This window comes from the organism of the source record quoted next, unplaced genomic scaffold (genome assembly GCF_019419815.1).
Source record: "Pyrus x bretschneideri cultivar Hongxiangsu unplaced genomic scaffold, Pyrus_bretschneideri_v1 Contig44, whole genome shotgun sequence".
Classification (NCBI taxonomy): Eukaryota; Viridiplantae; Streptophyta; class Magnoliopsida; order Rosales; family Rosaceae; genus Pyrus; species Pyrus x bretschneideri.
Window position 1 is genome coordinate 3,228,184 of NW_025999768.1, and position 21,522 is coordinate 3,249,705.

At 36.5% G+C, this 21,522-nt stretch overlaps 3 protein-coding genes and 1 non-coding gene across 4 annotated transcripts; all 4 read right to left on the reverse strand.

The window, feature by feature from the left end:
• Positions 1-1,274: 1,274 nt before the first annotated feature.
• Positions 1,275-1,825, reverse strand: LOC103953845. The gene is made up of 2 exons (XM_009365639.3): positions 1,548-1,825; positions 1,275-1,476 (listed from the first exon to the last, which is right to left on the reverse strand). Exons 1-2 carry the CDS (start codon positions 1,823-1,825, stop codon positions 1,353-1,355), a joined length of 402 nt encoding a protein of 133 aa, XP_009363914.2. The 3' UTR covers positions 1,275-1,352.
• Positions 1,776-2,831, reverse strand: LOC103953846. The gene has a single exon (XM_009365640.3). It carries the CDS (start codon positions 2,704-2,706, stop codon positions 2,077-2,079), a length of 630 nt encoding a protein of 209 aa, XP_009363915.2. The 5' UTR covers positions 2,707-2,831; the 3' UTR covers positions 1,776-2,076.
• An 8,769-nt stretch (positions 2,832-11,600) lies between these two features.
• TRNAY-GUA lies at positions 11,601-11,692 on the reverse strand. The gene is given in 2 exon segments: positions 11,601-11,636; positions 11,656-11,692. It is a non-coding gene; the product is annotated as a tRNA-Tyr (tRNA).
• A 2,302-nt stretch (positions 11,693-13,994) lies between these two features.
• LOC103953962 lies at positions 13,995-17,737 on the reverse strand. The gene is made up of 8 exons (XM_009365769.3): positions 17,452-17,737; positions 17,103-17,311; positions 15,889-16,355; positions 15,735-15,793; positions 15,587-15,623; positions 15,410-15,481; positions 14,896-15,220; positions 13,995-14,661 (listed from the first exon to the last, which is right to left on the reverse strand). Exons 1-8 carry the CDS (start codon positions 17,564-17,566, stop codon positions 14,212-14,214), a joined length of 1,734 nt encoding a protein of 577 aa, XP_009364044.2. The 5' UTR covers positions 17,567-17,737; the 3' UTR covers positions 13,995-14,211.
• Between the last annotated feature and the right edge of the window lie 3,785 nt (positions 17,738-21,522).

Genomic DNA, 21,522 nt, shown 5'->3' on the forward strand with positions numbered 1-21,522 from the left:
TATGTATCATACCTCACAGGTTTTCGTTGCCTTTTTATTGGAGAAAAGCTTATATGGTACAAGCAAATCGTTGTAAATTTGCAAGTGGCGTCTTGTGCTGATATAATATAACACGTATGAATTTCATTGGCATGTTAGACAATATAATATTATGCTCGTATCGTTTACGTTGTTCTTTTGTAAAATTAAGAAATTCAAAGGTTAATTTTATATATAAAAATTGAGAAATTCGTTCGATTCAGTGCTGAAATGAAAAACCAGGTAGGGTTTGTCCCGGTATTAAAAGCCAGTGGGCGAACAAAAACCTGTTAAACTTTCCTTTTCGGAACCTTATCCTCCCCCGAGGGACCAAACTTAAGTTGCTTTCTTGGTTTCTAGCTTTATTGATGAATGCGGTACAGCAGCTGAAAATTCAAAACAGCTGTGCCAATGGGCTATGGGGCCTCCTCGGTTTGGCAGGATAGGGAATTTCATTTCTTACGAGAATTACTTACATGACACGGTTACAATGTTAAACGCCAAACGAGAAGAACCGTTTCATAAAAGCTTTTCTACACGGGACCACGGCCCTTCCTCTGTCTTTCAAATGTTGTTCCAAAGCAACTTGTTTGTTGGGTCTAGTCATCTCACACACGGAATTGAGATCCTTTTCGAAACTCTTATGTGCGAAGTTGCTAGACCTAAAAATCTAAAACATTCATTTAAAACCTTGCGGTACTCATGAGTTTTATTTCATTGATTCGCTTCACGCAAGCCAGAAGTCTGAAACTTTTTTTCTTTTCAATGGCCCGAATCTCTAGATCTTTAAACTCCGACTACATAAATTCAAAGAGAATCTCGACTCTCACAAATAGAGTCTCCCAATAATTAATTTCGTCATCAATGACTTTTTTTTCTTAATATTCCAAAATTAAAGGAGGAAGATTTTAAAAGTAGAACCGACTTGATTCCAATTAATTTTAAAAATCATATACAGCCATGAAAACAATACGAGTTTTAAGCAATAATCATTTTGGTATCTCTTAATGAAAAAAGGACGCGCGGGTCATAATCCATGATTAAGGTGGCTAATATTAATTAGCAATTCTTAATGTTTTGTTGAGTTGTTTCACATGCTACCCTCAGGTGCCCGGCACCAGCTGATAATTACAAGGAACTTGTAGCTCAATCGGAGACAAAGGCAGTTGTCCGTGTTTCGAGGAATATTATTCCCCCCTAATCCAATTGATTAAGAACATTCACCTTCCAAAAAAAATTCGCCCATTTATAGCAAATTTTGGTCTATCAATTAATTGTTTTATTCATATATTTTAGCAAATTTTGCATCAATTAATCAAATTTATAAAATTCCTTTAGTCCAATCCTTCCAAATTAGGGTTTCTAACTTTCTTAGCATTTCTAGCTTCAAACTTCTCAATCCCTCCAAAATTCAATTTCTCGACATTTGGTGTAAATCCAGGAGAAAAATATATACACCTGCACAAATAAGAAATAATAATTAATAAATAATATTAACAATCGAAACAATTAATCAACAACGAACTAACCTGGATAAACGGAGTGAACGGGACGAACGTACGGAGACGGATAAACGGAAGGCGTCAAAACTAACGGGGTACACACGCTGCTGATCACAGAACGGATAACAGTGAAACGGAGACGGTGAAGAATTGGACCGGAATGCGAATTCAAATTTTAACGAATGCGATCTTTTAATTTCAAATTGAATTTGGGGTGCTAAAGAAATTTGATGCTCATAAGGAAGGCTACTAAGGTCCCAGAAAGCTTGGAGTCGCCAACAAAAATGGCGCGCCAATCGATACATATTTGTGTACTTATATATACAGAGCGAGGGTCATAGCAGCTAAAGGTTTCATATGTAAATCCCCCTAGCTGTTGGAGCACTTCGGTCAACCCGTCGGTCAGATCACTCAGGCTTCGCCGGATCCAGACACGTCATCACCGCCGAGCGCCGCCTCACCTCGACGGCCGGAAAACTGAACAATTTGCAGAGGAAAGATAAAAAACACCAAATCCGACTCGATTGTTTTTTTAAATTTCAAAATTGTTTTCCGATTATTCGTTGGACTTAGACATGGTGGAGAGCCGGCTGGGGCGGGGACGGAAATCGGCTCTTCGCCTCTGGCTGTGGGAGGAGGGGCGGATCAGAGCGGACAAGGCGCGCCTCACGAGATCGCCTTCGACGCCGCCGATTCTCACGAGCGAGTTCGTCATCGCGGATCTGCGCGCGTTCAGTCGGTTCTGCGAGTAGGGCGCGGAGGCGGTGACGTGGGAGTTGTTCTTGTGGAGGCTGCACCGGAAGGAGCCGGGGTGCGTGGTTGGGGAACACATACAGGTGCGCTTCGGCTGACTGATATTCCGGCCGCTCTTGACGGCGGTGTGGTGGTGGTGGTGGGCGCCGGTGCCGCGCGGCGAGACGGAGATGGATCGGCTGGGGGAGGTCGGGCGGTCGAAGGAGAATCGTACGGACTGGGCGGAGGGGGCCGCGGTGGCGACGTTGAGGCGCGGGGGGGAAGCGGCGCGGTTGAAGAAGGTGGAGGAGCGGGAGGAGAAGCTGGAAGTGGAGGAGGCGAAGGCGAAGGCGGAAGCAGACGAGAACTGAGTGCTTTGAAACCTTCCGGCGGGTAGAGAGGAGCGAATGACTGGCCCGCAGGCGCTTGTGGATCTTCTAGAAGTAGCTGCCATGTTTGTTGATCAGGCTGAGGTTTTAGAGAGAGAGTAAGAAGAGTGGAGGGGGAGAGAGAGAGAGAGAGAGAGAGAGGATTATTTTTTTCTTGTAAGCTGCGTTTCGCTGCCCAATTGTTCAAACCTAGCTTAACTCGAGCTATGTATTTATAGCTGAACGGGGAGGAGAAAATGCTTCATCTCTCGCGATATTTTCCTTTCAATATTTCGATAGTTTTTATTAAATTCGCACATGTACCCCTATTTTTTTGGTTATTTGCTTTGTGGCACTACGACTGCCACGCGTGTTATTTATTGTAATTAATTTGTAATTTTTCGTTTCCATATAATGCTATGGATGCCACACAATTTTTAAGCGGTTCAGACATATGCAGTTAAGTTCAACAATATATTTGTTAACTATTGACTAATTAAAAAGAGAGTAACACATTTGGACACAATTTTTTTTGTCTATAACTATTGTATACAACACGATTCTTACGATGCTTGATTATATAATCAAACTGTCACAACTTTCATAATATTGTATGATATTTCAGGTTTACTACTAACGTTTATTCATTCTAACTTTCCCATAGAGAGAGTATGCAATTTAGAGAGGGCGACATTTACAGTGCCCCTTGCATAGATGGAAATAATTTAATTTATGTAATTCTCTACTGCAATTAATTAAGACTCGTTTAGAAATGCTTTTGAAATAACTGAAAACGTTTTTAGATAAATATTTTAGGGTTGAAAAGCACTTCAAGTGTCTTTTAAGGATTCACTTGCGTTTCTATCGAAGATTGTTCAATTAATATTTTTATCAAAAAAGCTTTTAATTATTTTGAAAGTACTTCTAAACGAGTTGTTAATTATTCATTTAAAGCTTTCGATGAAGTACAAAGTATCTCCTGATTTTAATTAGCCACATAAACAAAAGATTCCTTAAAGACGAAGGATACATTTGCAATAACAGGTCAAACACAAAAAAGTTTGGGGACCATTCAGCAAAAAGGTTTAACCTAACCAGAGTAAATAGCTGGGGTTTGGTTAGAATAAACAGGGTGCGCGCAGGTTAACAGATTTTCGTTCGACGGTTTGAATTACCAACGGTTTCGACGCCAAGCTATGGGCCGAAAGGCCCGCAGAGACGAAGTCACGCGCCAACCAATAAAATATGAAACGGCGAAAAAGGAACCGTTTTATCTGACAACTTGTCAGACCAGTCAAGCGGTCTCAGTCTCCCACGTAGTTCCGTCTTGACACGCGCGCGCGCCACCACGTTCCACGTACTTACTATCAGCCCCCCGTTTTGCTAAGAATTTATTTTTTATTTTTAAATAATTAAAAACGTGGCGGAGATATTCTCTGCGAAGATTAACAAATTAATTAGTTTGTCTAATACGGAGATTAGCGGGTAATTTGTTAATTCTTGATTTGAGGAATCTCCCGATATTATTTCGGATCTTATTTTGGAGAATAATTTTAATTCATGAGTTAGTTTAATTCTTGTTCTAGTTGGTGCTGGACACTCTTTTTCCTTCATTTTGGGTTTCACCCGAGAAGGTTTTTATTGAGACCTATTGTTAGCACCATATTTTCATTGTTTTTACGTTGTTCTCCTTATGAAATAAATATCGTACTTGATCTAAAAAAAAACTACATTGAATTCTATTTTTTTAATAAATGATAATGTTAGGGGAGAAAATACATAAACCAACCCACGTATTTGGGAAATGATGGTTAGGGACTTCATTTCCTTACCTATTGAGACGAGCTTAGTAAACCCGTTAATGGATCGAATTTTGATCTGAATTCGATGTGAATTTGATAATAACCAGGATATGAATTGGCGTTGTGGTTTTCCATATGATCTTTTTGAAAAAAAAGTGATGACATATATGCATCCTAGGTAATTATAGAGAAATCAAATTTTATAAACCAAATTACGTGACTGTCGATTATTGGATTGTTGCTTAAGTATTAATTAATGTGTTTATCACATATTACTGACACATTATTTGATCTCACTAACATTATCCATTTCATTCAAGACATGAAAAAACTAATTAGTACAAGGTAATGAAATACCCTCCACAAAAAGATTACTACTTACGGTAGTAGATTCATCAAACCAAGTACAATCGTCTTTGAGAGCAAAATGAGCTGGTCTATGAGCTAATGAGTATAAAGATTCCAAAATGAATTATAACTTATATGATTCAATAACGATTGAATCCAACTTAATGTAGCATATTATTTATTTTCTATATTTTTTCACTAATATTATAGCATATTGTTTTTATAAAATGGATTCGAATTTTGCATAATTAAAAGGAAGATATTTTGTTTCTTTGTTTTTTAATTTTGTTGAGATCTACAAAAAAAAGTGTTTATAGAAGATCATGTGATGTTTTTTATTATTCCCGAAACATGGAATCGATCTGGGGAGCCTGCAAATGGGAGAGAAGGTGTATGTGGCACACCTGCATTGTGGTGGGGTAACATATGGAGCTCTCACCATTCTTGCAGTTGCATACGATGCTTCTTGTCCTCACAATTGGTCTAAATTTTATACTAAACCCGTATTATTTAATCACGAATCTATGTAGTACTGTATGTGTTATAATAAAAATATATCTTACTTTTAAAGCCTATATTTGAGTGAAACAATAAAAATGCATGACTGTAACGGTTCTGCACACATTCTAGTGACTTCTATTATTGATTGACATATGTTAATTTATAAAAAACAAAGTTCATGAGGATTAAGTTTAATAATATGTGCCAATGAATGACAGAGACAACAGAGAGAACACATGCAAAATGGATGCAGAAGATTTGAATACAAAGGCACATTGGGACAAGGTGGTTCTAGGACTACCTGAAGGCTGGAAAAAATCATGTGAAAGCTTTCAGGGGACCCTCTAAAAGATTGAATGTATGGTACGCCTTTTGTACTTGCCTAGTGTTTGCTACAATCTCAAAGAACATCGGCTCTAATAATTCCGTCTCCGTCTACCAAAACAATCGGAAATGTTTTAAAAAAAGCAGGCATACAATGTACAAAAAGTTCGCACCTTTTTTTATCTCTAAAGATAGGATGTACTCTTTAGACCATAGGATCTCACAGTGTCAAAATAAGTTGATAACAAGATGTGGTGTCCAGTCAGATATGACTAGACATATATCAGTAGCATTTGATAAATTACGTCGACAACAATTGGCAAATGTTGCTCATATGCCCAAGAAATCAAATCGGTTGTTTGACAAAATCGTACAAAGATGTCGACATAATCGAACCGTCTAATTACAACAAATATGACAAAGTTGAAATCAAACAATGCAATTTGATAAAAAGAAAAAAAGAAATCAAATAATGGAAGTAGGAAAACGTTTTATGCACGAATGACTTCTGGAACGCATCGCATGCATGTCTTTTCACTTTTTATAATTACTTCTTTTTCTTTTATTGTCTTTTAGAAAATATTTTTTTTCTTTCTTTTTGCTTAGTTAATTTGCTTGTCGACATCACAAATAACTTACTAAACAATATTCATAATTACTATCTAAATATAATACGTGTTCTTTAGAAGTCTTTTCATTTCCATCTAATCAAATATATGTTGCTTTCTTGGTCCCAAAGGCCTGCTCATATTTCATTGGCCATCTTTTTTCTTTTTCTTTATTTATTATTCAATATTATCATCTCAATATGTGGATTTTAGAGGATAGAAGGAAGGTAAAAAGGATGGCCAAACCTTGACCGAGATTCACCAGTCTCCATGTTAAATGTTATTTTTCTTTTTTATTTACGGTTACAATTTTCAGAATTTTAATTAGTTTAGGAAATTATTCCATTATTATTTTTTAATCCATGCGGTGCTATTTAATTAGGCATGTGGAGCCACAAATGTGTCGTGCTAGGACATCAACATAATACTTAACGAAAAATAAACGGATGTAGGCCATTGATTCGAGGCATCCATATTCAAGGATTACATTTATTGATTTTCATTTTTAGATATCATGTTAATGGGATATGTCAATTTCAATGACCAATTATGATAAAAACCAGTATTATATTTTATTTTGTTAATTTAAGTATACATTTGTTGAAACTATGTAGTCCTCGTGTGCTTGTAACTTGGTCATAGTGAGCTCAAGCTGACACAAAAGTAGTTTATTAGATACATCTATATCTAGCAACAAAATTAGTAACATAATTACTTTGGTTTGTTGGTTTTACGTAAGGGTTTAGGTTAGAAACTTTACGTGCACTCTTCCGCAACTTTTTAGTTGTCACACATATAATAAGGTCTTAATTATTGAGAAATTAGTTAGTAATTAACAAGAAACTTTTCATGATGCTCAGAACAAGAGACAGTATGCCACATGACCATACAATTAGAGGGAAGTTTTTTTCGAGTATCCCTCCGATTGTATAATAATATGTAACCTATCGCTCTGTATTCCAGACACCCTAAAAAATCTCTTGTAATTACGAGTGAGTGAGGTGAAAAATCAAACTTATCGATCTCTCTAATGAAAATAACAAATGAAGATACTGTGGACGAACTAGAAAGAAGGACAAATTGTGTAAAAGCTTTTAAATCATGCATGTACGGTTGGTAGTGAGTCAATCATCGAACTTACGTTCTCTAGAATGTTGCACTAATGGTCATCTAACTTACGTTCTCTAGTATGTTGCACTAATATGGTCACCTAACTCCCAACTAGTTATTGTCATATAACATCTGGCAGTTGCTCGATTTGATCCCCACAAATTTCTGGTAGCAGGCTTCGATCTATAATATTTGTCAAAATATTTGTTTTCGTTTTCTTTTCACTCTTTTTAATCAAGGAACATCATTTTTATTAGGTTAAATAGACGGAATGAGATCATCTTCGAATCTCACACTCCGGAGTTCATGAACTTAGCAATCTGGACCACTCAAGCTAAATCATGAGGCCGCCTTAGCCCCATCGCTGACTCACCTCACACACAATCTCTCCATCCAACACCCTTATATCTCTCTTTTGAACGATCTGAATTTCTGAGTTCGTAAGCTCCAAAATGTGAGATCCAAAGAGGATCTCAATCCTAGATAAACCACTACGTACCTAGTTTGCTATCAGCTTCTATTCTTTTTTGGTGCAGTCAAATCTTTTTTGCTACAGCTTGTTTGTTTAGTGTGATGTTATATAATGTAAATAATTCATAAATAATAAAAAAAATGTGTGTAGTTGCCAGATTCTGAGTGCCTACTGTTCTAAAGCATTGGATTACCTATATATATATATATATATATATTTTTTTTTTTTTTTTTACTAGATTAAGTTTTGTTTTTGGTTATCCTCTAGAAGATGCAAACTCATTACAATACAAATTGTGGAAAAACGTTTATAATATTGATTGGAGACATGTGAACTTATAGGTATATTAATAAAAATTACATACACAAATCTTATATTTTGAGAACGTAGAATAGTAAAATATTATGTGTATGGTGGTTTTCCTCTTTACTTGTAAGTGAGAGGTCTTAGGTTCGTATATTGTGAATGATGATTTCGATACTAAATTAGGTTGCCCATTGTGTGGTTTAGTCGAACTCCCTTTTCTCTTAGTGTAAAATATATGTTGTACTAAAAAAATATCATGCGTTGATATTCTTAATACATTAACATTGCGTGTGGATGAAGTAATCAAAGATTACCAAAGAGTTTTAAAATAACGGAAATTGAGATGACAAAATTTTATTTTCTAGAATTCATGAATTTTCTTGTTGGTTAACCTAACAATGAAATTTAAATATAGAATTTAATGTGTCTAATAATATATAAATGAGAGATACAGGTTAGAAAATGTAGTATAGTAGTGGTGGTGGAGAAGATGGTCATGATGATGGGTAGCAGTGGCGGCGGTGATGACAATGGGTAGTGGTGGTGATAGTGGTGGAGGAGACAACAATATGTGGTGGTGGCAACGGCCATGGTGATGATGATGATGATGGTGGCGGCAGCAGAGTGTCTACCCATGGTGGTGGAAAGTAAATGATTTACATTCCAAAGTCCATTTTCCTGCAAACCAAACACCTCTTAAAAACCTAAAAATAATGGAAATTTTTTAGCACACCGGGAAAATGGTTTGGTACACCAAGTGTAATAAGACAAGTGGTTGAAAATTTCTTTTTTTAAATACCCAACCACTTGTATTATGACACTTAATTGCCAAACTGTGTTTCTAGCACATAAAAACCTATCTTAAATCACGAAGAATGTTCAATAAACCTTTGGGATATTAATTGAGCCAACAATAACCTTCCATGACGAACTTTCTTATTTTTTTTTTCTGGTGAATAAACTTTCTTAATTTTTGCTAATTCCTTCCCTAATTAATTCCTTCACAAGACGAGCAAGAGGACCACAGAAAAGGATCCTCTATGGATCCCTTTCACCTGAGCCGTATGAACCATAAATTTGATTTAACGGTTAAAGTTAATATAACTTTAATAGAGCTCTCTATTTTTAGCCGTTGAATCAAATTTTAAGGGTCTGAATTTGTGACTCAGATGACTCAGGTAAAGAGATCTAGAGAGAATCCCTTTCTAAGGACCACTGATCGAGAACAAAAGGTCCAAGATTTTGGGTCAACCATTTCAAGCTCTACAAGTCTTAGATATCTCCTCCTTTAATGCAATTCCCTTGCCTCTCAAGTCAGTCTCATTGACAAATATTATATTCTAGCTAGCTGTACACTCTAGAATCGCCGGCCAAACGCGTATAAAATATTTTTCTAACCCTAACTCGATCATTTAATAAAGATTAGGGTTTAATTAAAAGTTCAAACCCTGTCAGAAATGGGACATATGAGAAGGGGGCGTATTCGTGACACTATTTTTTTTGTACAATTTTTCACACAAATTTTTGTGGATCTCACTTTATAATATATTTCAATGATCTGAATCCTCTGTCTTTTAGAACACCACTCATGGATTATTTTTGCAAAAATGAGACAAATTCAAAATCATTAAGATATTCATTTGTAGTGAAGAAAATAGACGAGTACGATTCTATAAAAACACTCTAAAACTATGTTTTAACATATGAAAAGAGAGATTGAAACTTCGACCCTTGGGTGACTCCCTTCCTTGAAGACAAAAAGAGAATAAACCTTGGATGCAAAAGGACGGCATGATGTTTTAACTGACTGAACTAACTTACATTTACGTTAAGAATGATTCATCACGGAACAACTTGATTTATCTTTGTTGTGATTATCCACAAGTTACAAGTATAGATGTGAAGGCAGCCAATAAGTAATAGTTTATGGGTAATCCAGTTACAATCAATGGTATATAGTTTCGTGGACTGCGAAAGAATAACCCTAAAGATTAACATTTAGTTACTTTTATTTTAAACTTTTATCTGTGACTCCTCTTTTGTTTCTTACATACAAAATAAGTAATTGAATTAATTGGGTTTGGTTCTTGATCCTTATACTATCACACCTATGTGTTAGAAAGATACTCCATCACATATATGAGGTAAGCCGGTTGATTAGGATAGTGTTGTTGAATAAAGTAAAATGTCTCACATTGGCCATCTCACAAAACGAAGAACAACTTATATCAAATGGTTTCAATTCTAGCCTTTCACATAAAAACTCCACACCTATTGATTGCACTGGTAATTAAGTGGTGACAATGTTGATGCTACTAGTGGTGGATGACGACACGTCTCTATGAAAGTTTAACATGAAATTAGAACCGATTTTCAGACCTTGGCCTAAATTAATGGGTTCATTGACAAACATAACCGATGTAGCTCTACGTCTAAGCCACTTCAAAGTGGTCTGACGTGAGGGGGCATGTTGAATAAAGTAAAAAGTATCACATCAGCCATCTCACAAGAAAATCACAACTTATATCAAAGGGTTCCACTTCTAATTGAGGCATTTTGCATAAAAACTCCACACCTATAGATTGCACAGGTGATTAACTGTTGACAATATCGATGTTATTCATGGTGGACCGCGACCCGTCTCTATACTTTAACAAGTGGTATTTTTCTTTGTAATTAATTATAACTTTCCAAGAATTTGAAAAAATGTTACCCTATATGATTGGATGAACAGAAAAGTCCTCCAACATGGTGGGGGTCCCAACAAGTTCTGGAACCCCACTTTCTCTTTTAGTATGTGAACTGCAAGAGGATGCTTCTTCCTTGGTCAAGGGTCAAACTGTCAACTGCATGTCTCGAGCACAAAGCAAGTTGTGTGTTTGAAAGTCTGCGTAGTCTGTGGTACCTTGTATTTGAATTGTCTGAATATTTTTTATGTCTTTCTTGACCCTCTACATGTGTAATTAATGTCTTGAGGAAGAGGAGAACAAGTCTCTGCAACTTTTCTTGTGTGCATGGCCATGGCCCATACGCCTAAGGAGGTGCCTTTGTCGAAGGGGCAGAACTTTCCTGCCCTTAAAACTTTTGAAAGTTTGGAACATCAAGTTGAATAATAACGTCTAATTTTGACGTAAACGTTCTTTTAACGCAATTAAGATATTATGAGTTACACTAATTTTTATAAAAAAAATTGATCTTTCTTGTGTGCATGGCCATGGCCCATAGGCCTAAGGAGGTGCCTTTGTCGAAGGGGCAGAACCTTCCTGCCCGCAAAACTTTTGGAAGTTTGGAACCATCAAGTTGAATAATATCTAATTTTGACGTAAACGTTCTTTTGATGCAATGAAGATATTATGAGTTACACTAATTTTTATGAAAAAATTGATCGAATTCAGGTGTTAATAGGACGAAAATGTCCCGATTAACTGGCGAAACTCATGACGGCTGATATGGGCGTTAAATAGAAAGCAAAACATTAATGTAAGAACTAACAAAAATTAAAAAACATTTCCGACCTACCGGATTCGAACCAGTGACCTAAGGATATCTGATGGATATTTCCAACTACAGTCCTCCGCTCTACCAACTGAGCTAAGGTCGGTTTGTTATCATGCGTTACTTCTATAATATTTATGTAAAAGCTGACGATTTTGTGTCTTCCACGTGTTCATGCATCAGAGCTACACATTCATTTCAGTTATCTTGTACTTTAGATTTGATAGACTTGTTTTGACCTTTAAATTATTGAGTGTTCTTTTAGCTGTCTCGACATGGTTTCTTGTTAAATCTGAAAAGACTTATTGACAAATGTGACCTTATTTTCATACATGTTCTTCGAGGGAGATCTAGCATCATGTTTCAAATTGTGGAAATAGCCTATTTGCAAAGTAAGGAAAGACTATGTTCATCCTCCAACCCTGCAAAACGGGGAACCTTGGGGTTGCCCTTTAAAAGGAAACGTATGAAAGAAACAATTACAAAAAATATGAAAAGAAGAACAGAAGAAGAAGCAAGTTTCAAATTTCTATCAAATATCAAATCCAACCTACGTAAAGGGCCCCAGAATAAGAACCGAAAAAAATCCAGAAACTACGACCGGAGATCATCAAGAAACTGCAACCTCATTTCTGTTGTTGTTCATTAGCTAGGTAGAACCTGCTTGGCCTCGCCTGGAACTTTCTTCTTCTCCGAGGATCATGTTCTGAGGGCTTCATTTGACGGAGGAGGCATCCTTTTATGGCATTTGGCTTTTCGACAATTGCAGGATCATCACTAATTATGACCCGTTTATGAGAATTTTTGTGCAAACTGCACCGGAAAGATCCCGGATGTGTGCTCGGTGAACATGAACATGTACGGATTGAGGTGTGTGATTTTGGATTGGACGTTGCTTTTGTTGAGGCCATGGCGGAATAGTTCAACCACGTCTGACTATCTTTTTTTGTGATTCAGAAAAATTATCAAACCTAATGACAGGTTTTAGATTTAGGGTCTTTTATGGAGCTTCCTAAACGCGCATGCATGATAACCTAATTAGTTAATTTGTTGTTTACAAGTCAAGAAATCTGTTAGGGTAAGCTAATTGGTTTCCTTATGGTATTCCTAATCAGAATCGTTTAGCGGTTGTTCCCAGAATTTTGAACTGAACGGTGTTTTTTGAAGAATACTTCTGGTTATTAGCTCAATGCTTTGCTGGATTCGTCGCCATTTACATGAGGATTATATAATTAGTTTGTTCAATGGCGGTAACGTTATTGGTTAGTGGGAAAAATCGTGCTGGATTTCGAACCAATAAATAATATTCTCTTACTAAATATATACACAAATAGTACGGACATGATGTATCTCTTAACACTCTTATGTTCACTTTGATAAAAAGATACGACCTCTAAGTTTATTTTTTTTAGCTCACATTAATAAGATATGATATCACTACCAGAAAATACTAGGATTTTGCCCTACGACCACGTATTGGACGATTGTTCAACTATGCTGCCAAATTAAAATTCTCCAATAGGCTAGCTAGTTGCTGTAAATTGGATAAGACAAACATGAGACTCTCTTAAGAATCATCAAGATAACGAATGCTGGGTTTCAATTAAATTAAGGATATATCATTAGTCCAATAAATAAAAAATTATATTGTTTGAGACAGGATTACAAAATAAGATATATATAGGCAGCAATAATAAAAAAATTATCTTGGAACAAGTTGTGGCTTGTGGCCAATGAACTCCATTTTCTTATCTTTTCACTCAAACAACTTCAATGACGTTGATTGATAATAAAACTTAGCTATCAGCATTATCTGTAATTTTTTTCTTTGACCATACTCAACCGTTGCACTAGAAGTCGTTCATATATTCAACCTACACTGCAAATGTTGGATAATATATAAGGTATAAGTAATTGATTGGATGATTAAGCTTGGTCAATCCCGCATTGCGTATTTTTTGTTCATGGAAGTATGCATAAATAAAATTGATTACAACGTACAAAAACAGAACTGGGAACACAAAACTGACAATAAGTTGTATAAAAATCAAAATTTATCTCCGTTTATTGTTTATTGTCTATCCCGTTCTATTTTATATTAGTTTTGTAACCGGTTTAATTTATGCATATTTTTCTTTTTGTTTTTTATTTGTAATATTTGACTGATGGAGATTTTAGCAATAGAAGGCATTGCTTTGCAAAGAGGTTACTTGAACCCGTGATCGTTTACTCACAAAGGAGTAGCGCTAAGTTGCGCCAAGGTTCGCCCGCTATCAATATGATAAATCACTCAAATGTACATCCAAGGAAGTAGAAAAGGAAACGGAAATGCAGAAGCAGAAATTGTTGCAGTTTGTAGCTTGAGAGATACAGTAAGAGAGAGAGAGAGAGAGAGAGAGCGCTTGAAAAACAAGAAAGAGATCTGTATATTCAATGAATGGAATCGTACAATGTGTTGATTACATCAGAGATATATATCTTCTTATCCAATTGCTTAGTGACTAAGCAAACTTCTCAACAACCTTATCATAACTAACTCCCTATCTAATCCCACATGGCACTCAATACAACCATTGATTCTGTACTGATATCAGAAGCTTGCTTGTTTGCTTGTATATGCAAATGTTACGCGGCCCTGTCCTGGAGTCCGGAATGCTTGGGAGTTCTCCTGGAGGAGGATCTGGAATGAGTCTGAGAGAGTGCCAACTCTGCAGGTTGTTCTAGCCAAACCCTAGAAGACAAAACCTTTTTGGTATAGACACGGTGTCTTCGTTCCCGGGCATAGATTACCCAGAAGATCAAGGAAAACATTACAGCTGCAGATACCAAAAACAAGCCAATGTACATCCAGGCACTATGTATCCGCAAACCGGGGCAATGATCTCTACTTATGTCCGAGAATGCATCCCTAACAAATGTGCAGTCTATAAGCTCAACGAAGAAGGGACTGTAACGATAGAGAGCGTAGATCACATTGACGAAGGCGGACAATTGGTTGTAATAGTTTGGAGTTAACCGGCCAGGAGTTATACAAACATTCGCTGGCGAAGATTGACACACATACTTCTTCCACACCTGTTTGAGGCAAAAATATAAGGTAGGTCAGATTTAGACACTCGGAAAAGCTATTAACGCTTATACTTATTGTGTCTAGCGATTGTATATCATGGTATTAGAACTCTCTTTGCAGCTAGCAGGTCTTGCATTCGAAACTTTTGAATAACTTGTGACACAAGCAAAGAAATCTATTTACGCTTTATCTTAGATATGGATGCTATTAGGTTTCTTCCATTTATTTTTTATTTGTACCTCTTGAACATCTTGCATTTGAATTTCACCATCGACACACTTTCGCTCGTTGCGATTTTCATCAAAGGGGTTGCAAAGAAGCGGCAATGGTAGGCCGGTCTGGTTGAAGTAAAAGGGACCATTAGCCTGGGAATTAGAATTTGCAACATCGGTGACGACACGGTTCAGCACAACAACAGCATAGTAGCTTGCATCCCTAGTCCTCGCTAAGGCCATTTTGGCTGTGTCTTTGTTCACACATGGCAGTATTTCATCTAAGGCGGTATGAGCTGTGGGTTGCTTCTGCACCCACTCATCCATTGAAACACATGCATCTGCAAACACACTAACAAATATGCACATAGGAAATCAAGTCAAAAAACCAGAAGAACAAGATTTATTTTAGCAAGATTAAGTAATCTTGTAGCCTGATAATCGTCTGTTGACTATAGGCACTGGTACTGCTTTAAGCCACCTTATTCGGTGCCACTAATGGCAGTGACCATTGATAATGTTTTCATCAAACAACACTTACTTATGGACGAGGAGAAATACACCACACAAAATGAATGTTCCCGTGACAAGAATCCACCCAAGAATCACCAAACTGCATCAAAGGCGCAAGTGTTTGTTAGAGGACAAAGACAGAAATTCTTCCAAAATTTGGAGATCTTAAAAATGAACATGAAACAGTTCTAGGTATGTCACTTACAAGTATACAAGACATTCCATCCCAAAAATGGAAACCACTGCAACAATTTTAGTCCAAAAGAGGAACAGAGAGATTAATAAGGGATAATTCTAAAAGTCAAATTTTTGAAATTTCTACCTCAAAACGAAAGAAAAAAAAAAGGACTTACAAAATCCAACAAAGACCAAACAAAGCATAACAGCAGCAAGAACAATGAGAGCCAGTCTCCTGCAAAACATAGCAACAGAAAAATTAATGTTATCCAAATTATTAAGCATTGTGAGCAAAACTTGGAATAAGTTGCAGTATAGCTATATAGTTACATGATATCCAAGCCATCTTGTATACGTTTTGAACTCTTTTCAGTTGTATCAGAGAGTATAGTCGCAGCATTTTTTATGGATCCCATAACACCATCAATACTCTGCTGAATGTCTGCCGGAAGAACAATGGCATTGATACCAATCGTCTTAGATGCACTGAGATATTCTGACACATTCCTGAGGTTTTCGGCAGTCCTATCTGCCTGTGCCACGACGTATCCAAGCGTGTTGCACGTGCTGCTGTGGAACCTGTCCTGGCCAGTGTAGAGCAAAACACATCCAATAATTGCCATGAGTGTGAAGAAAATGAGGATGGTGAGCGAGAGAGCATATGCTACTCTAGAATAGCCGTACTGCTCTTTCCGACAGCAGCAGTAGCAGAAGCAGATGAGCAACAGGCTTATCCCGAACACCACGAACCACACAACGGCAGTGACAAAGAAGGGTGCCGCTGTGAAACCAACAGACTGCGTCATAAAACAAACAATAGTCAATGTCAAAAAGTATTCATTGATGTAGCCAATGATCCATACGTTTAAAATTAAACAACAATATGAAAAGAATGAAGATTAGGAGTTGAGAAAGAAAGAATAGGAACCACATTATATCATGCAAAAATTGACAGAAGTAATCAATTCTGAACATTCTTGACAGAGCTGTCTCGCTATACATAATACATACATATATATATATATATATATATAGTATCATTAACCAAATAAAAAAAAAATTGCATACTTATCCCAACCCACATTTAGAGTTAGTTTGGGGTTGCTTATTTAAGAAGTATGTTTGCTCGTAAGCGTTTCTGTTAGAAGTTTTTTTATTAGAAACACGTTGCACATTTTATTAGAAACTGAAGTGATTCCTAAAAAAGCATAAAAGCATTTTTTTAGCATTTAAAATCTTGTTGTTAAACATATCAGAAACGGTTTTTGATTGGCATCAGACACTTTTAACAATTTCAAAAGCAACCTCAACAAGTTATAAATACCAAAATCTATTGAAAGACAAATAAGATACCACAAATAATTTTGAAACAACCGCAACATGAGATAAGCAAGAGAGCGAAACAATTCCAGAAATTCATTAAAATAGCAAAACAACCCTTATAACATGATTTTTATTCATAAATTGATAGAAATTAACCCAAATAACAAAAAGAGAAAAGGGAGAAGGGAGGGGGGAGGAATTTTTCAAAAGCAAGAACTCACAGCCCAATAATGCTTATTTTTTAGATCCCAGCCACCACTGTATTTTTTAAACTTGTCGAGAGGATCTCTCCGCCGCGTCCTCTGCTCAGCCAATAACATGACAGTCCTGTTTTCTCCACCTTTTTCTTCAAGAAACCTCCTTGCTGCTGTGTCCCATCCCACCATCCCATGAAACCCTACGTGCCCTTCCTCGCGGCCTACCTGTACAGCTGCAAACCAAACCAAATTAAACTCAAAAGCATATTCAACATTAAAGAATACGAAATCACTACCATTTTTTGCAAGAAATCACAACCATTTTCTACGAAAAAGAATGTGGGAATGAATGTCAAAGGTCATGCATGAGTACCTGTTGCTCGTATGATGTCGAAAAGGTCAGGAGTACCGGAAATTAAAGGAACGAAGAGGAAAATGGAAAGAAAAAGGACGGATATTGTCCATGTGTTTGATCTGAGGCATGACATTATGTTTCCGGTTTTTGGGTTTTTGTATGATTTTGTTGTTGTTGTTGTTGTTGTTGTTGTTATTGTTGTCGTTAATGTGAGCCCCCGAACGACGTTGGATGATGATTTCCTCGACCTCCTGTGGTTTTTGAGGTAGAGCTCGGGGGCGGGGGAGAGACGAGGATCCGCGTGCATTTTATGCAGAGGGAGCTATTTATATGACGCGGTTTACACACATAACTAACTGCACCCACACAAATTTTATGGGATGAGAAATACACCATATATAGACTGTGCGAGAGATTAATGTACTATTATTTTTCAGCTGAAAGTATTGTTTCTTAAAAAAAAAAAAATATAACATTATGAAACGGTCGCGAATTTATTGAAAATTAAAGGGAATTACAACCTAAAGCTAGGCGAATTTATAAATTAGGTTTCAGTAAAACGATTTAATTGATAAAACATTTTTATTTAGGTTGAAAGTAGAATTACACTAACAATGTAAGAATTTATAAATTAAGTATTAAATTGGGAGTGGCGCTACGCTTACCATCTAAATATACCACATTTTATTCTAAAAAAAGAATATACCACATTTATTTGGTAGCCTAGTTGTCAAGTCTAGGTGTAATTTCACTCTCTTATTATTATTTTTAATTTCTGCTTAAACGTAACAATATTACTCCTTTCACCTTCCCCGTCTCTAGCCCCCATCCCTCCACCTGATCTGTTATTGAAGATCAAAGTATATAAGTCAGATGAAGGTCCAAGCAAAAGCTTCACAATATATCGGACTCTCAAAACGGATTCTGCCGTTGCAAGCCCAAAAAAAAGAAAAATTGGAAAAGAGGTTGCAATGTATATGGCAACAAATCTGAGACGAACGGAGGTAAAATAATGGTTGATATACTTGTGTCCAATCTTCCTTCTTTGGAAAAGCCCCAAAGTAAAAGAGAAGAACCAAAGATTACCCAAAGTAAAAGAGAAGAGCCGAAGATTATGTCCAATCTTTTCCATATTTATATTTGATGTTGGTGGGATTAAAAACCTATGAAATCCAAAGATGGCTTGAAGGGATAAATCTCATTGAAATTGCAAAACTTGGATTTGATTTCCGTAGGAGCGAGAGTGGACAGTGGAGCACCATTAATAGATGTTGTCCAGTTACGGGTGAAGGGGGGATCGGAGCACCTTCACCGCCCAGAGAAGCAAGATGACGATGGTTGGATCATAGATAGGAGGGAGGACGAGGCGATGTGGGAGGCTAGAAAACCTAAACAGTAGAGTTTGATTAATTTCTTGAAATCTTATTAAGAATAGCAAGAATACAATTTTATTAAATTTTATAGCATGTTAGATGGTAAGAATACCATCATTAGGAAGTATGCACCTGCACTAAACATATGGGACGATGAGTGATTAGCGATGTAATTAAAAACTAAAAGTTTGAATAAGTAGGAAATGATGCTAGTTGTCAGACAAGGGCATCACAGTATCTGCATTACTGTTCCTAATCAAGGTCTTCTGAGAATAACATGTTTTATAACTTGCACATAAAATACAAATTTAACCCAAACAAAATAAAAAAAAACAAAAAAAAAGCTTAAGTCTCATTTAGAATTGCTTATAAAATATCGAATATATTTTTAGAGAAAATGTTATTGAATTCCAAAAACACTAAATTCAAGTGTTTTTACATAATTACTTACAATTTTACTAAAGATTTGTTTTTAAAATATTTTTATGAAAAACGCTTTCAATAATTTTGAAATCACTTCAAACAAGTCCCAAGTAAGCGCGCGCACATATATATATATATATATATATATATATATATATATATATATATATCCTTGAATTTGAGAAGCAAACGAACAGCTTGATCAGTACCTGACAACACCGAAGACTTTATTCTTTTCGATTGAATGCAAAAGAATGAGAAAATTAATTGTGATGAGTACACAAGTGGTACACCACGTGTTTCAATAAAAGTGGTGAGAAATTTTATTTTTTAAGTTATTAATTTTTTAGCACACATATCCCACCTATAATGATACGTGTTGTACCATTCCGTGTACCAATCACACTGAAAAATCTTTCCAAAAGAAAAAAGGACGCGGTTAATAATCTTATACAAATATGCAGACACATGATGATTCTTCATCTGCAATATAGTAGTTAATTGGTTATCGCTCCTAGCCTCCTACACTTTTTCAATCTGCACTCTTTCCTTATAAAGCTAGGTATATGTGCATGAGATTTCATATATGCAACTATTTTAAATTTTGAGATGTAGTTGCACTTGCATTTATTGTATACATACTAATCAAATTAAGTAGTAGCTAGTGCATACTCAATCGCTGTCCAATTATATATCTGGACGAATGCAGATATATATGGTTTTGTTTTGGCTAGGTTCCTCATGGGTATGGTTTTGAGTTGTGGAAACAATCTCCTCTTTCTAAAACAAATGTAAAGCTGCGTGCGATAGACATTTTCACGAATTCTCTAGGAGAAATGAAATGAGCCTTAGCATAATGAAAATGTTGCTCATTTGTGACTAAAAGATCAAGGGTTCGAGTTGTGGAAATAACATCTTTCTAAAACAAAGGTAAAATTGCATGTGATAGACATTCCCATAAAGAATCTTGTTGGCTTGAAGTCGCCTTTTAAATGTCTAGTGGAAATAAGAAATTAAGCCAATGGTAGAGAGTTAGCTGTTAAGGAATGAATATCAATGGTCTAGATTCAGACATATGTCAATTGATTAGGAGAGGAATTAGTTAGTCCGCCACATAGAAAGATTATCAAAGCCTAACTGTGTTGCTTTTGATATATTAAAGAGTATCAGGGTGCTCAATTCAGAGGTTGAACTCTCTCTCTCTCTTAGTGTCTCTTTCTAAAAACCCAGATCCATAGCCTTTTCTCAGGCGATCTCTTCTCTAGCTTCAACTTTCAGTCGCCATCCCTTGCTTTGGCTCAGAGTAGGCAGCAACCTGCTACCTCCTCCTCTTTCTAGTCTCCTTCTTCCCTCCTAATTCTCTCTTTCTTTCCCCTAATTTGCCTTAACTTCTTTTCCTCCCCTTTCACTTCTTCTGCTCCACCCCCTCCCTGTATCCATCTCTTCTTCTCCTATTTCTAGTCTTCTACTTTTGTTTTATTTCCGGTTCTCTTTGAATTTATCTCAGTTGTCCCGAAGCTGGATCTCAACTATCCCCTGAGCTTGTCTTAGATTTGGGCTTCATGCCCCTTATCCAGCATCTTTTGCCTAATTTTACTACTTTCTATTTTTTAATTTTCTGTCCTCCCTCCTTCTTAGCTGTGATACTACATCCCCATCCTACCATGTACTCGGATAGACGGGTTCCGATCAGGAAAAGAATACCAAATCTATTACCTTCCTTCACTTCCCCTTCCCCAACCGGCATACATATGCCAGAACCCCATTGAGGCCAAGTGTTGGGTATTTTACGTACCCTTAGCCTCACCCTCTACCTGTATGATACTTTGTTTGTATATATATTTGCAGAGGTTTGTGAAGGTGATTTGGATATGGTGTCTACTTTCTCGGTCTGGAGTTTGGCTTCATCTGGGGATGTGACAGCGATGGCGATGTGGTCTTTGCTGTTGGAGATTAGGGTTTTTTTTACTTTATGTTTTCTACTGCCTTCAGGCCTGAGCTTATGTGGGCATTCTGTTGTATCTTGGGTTGCTACTCTCATTTTGCTTGAGCCTTTACTTTCCTTGTAGTTGTTTACCCAATCCTTTTTGAGTCTTGTACTAGTTTTTATCTTAATGAAAGTTGACTTTCTAATAAAAAATAAATAATTAAAGAGTCTCAGATTTCTGTGATGATTGTAACTTCTTTCTCCCCTCTCTAAGAGCGCGCTCTCTCTCTCTCTCTCTTAACTGTATCTCATGCTTGGTTAACAGTATCATCATACTGTAATCAGAATTTGGAATGATATCAAAAT

Bases quoted from the DNA above. Each gene is read 5' to 3' on its own strand.
- LOC103953845 (XM_009365639.3), bottom strand. From the start codon at position 1,825: ATGTATCGATTGGCGCGCCATTTTTGTTGGCGACTCCAAGCTTTCTGG. The intron at 1,477-1,547 runs GTTAGTTCGTTG...TTATTTGTGCAG, and splicing joins CGTTCACTCCGTTTATCCAG to GTGTATATATTTTTCTCCTG.
- LOC103953846 (XM_009365640.3), bottom strand. From the start codon at position 2,706: ATGGCAGCTACTTCTAGAAGATCCACAAGCGCCTGCGGGCCAGTCATT.
- LOC103953962 (XM_009365769.3), bottom strand. From the start codon at position 17,566: ATGTCATGCCTCAGATCAAACACATGGACAATATCCGTCCTTTTTCTT. The intron at 15,221-15,409 runs GTAAGTGTTGTT...CATATTTGTTAG, and splicing joins GTATTTCTCCTCGTCCATAA to TGTGTTTGCAGATGCATGTG. The intron at 14,662-14,895 runs GTACAAATAAAA...TGCCTCAAACAG, and splicing joins AAATGCAAGATGTTCAAGAG to GTGTGGAAGAAGTATGTGTG.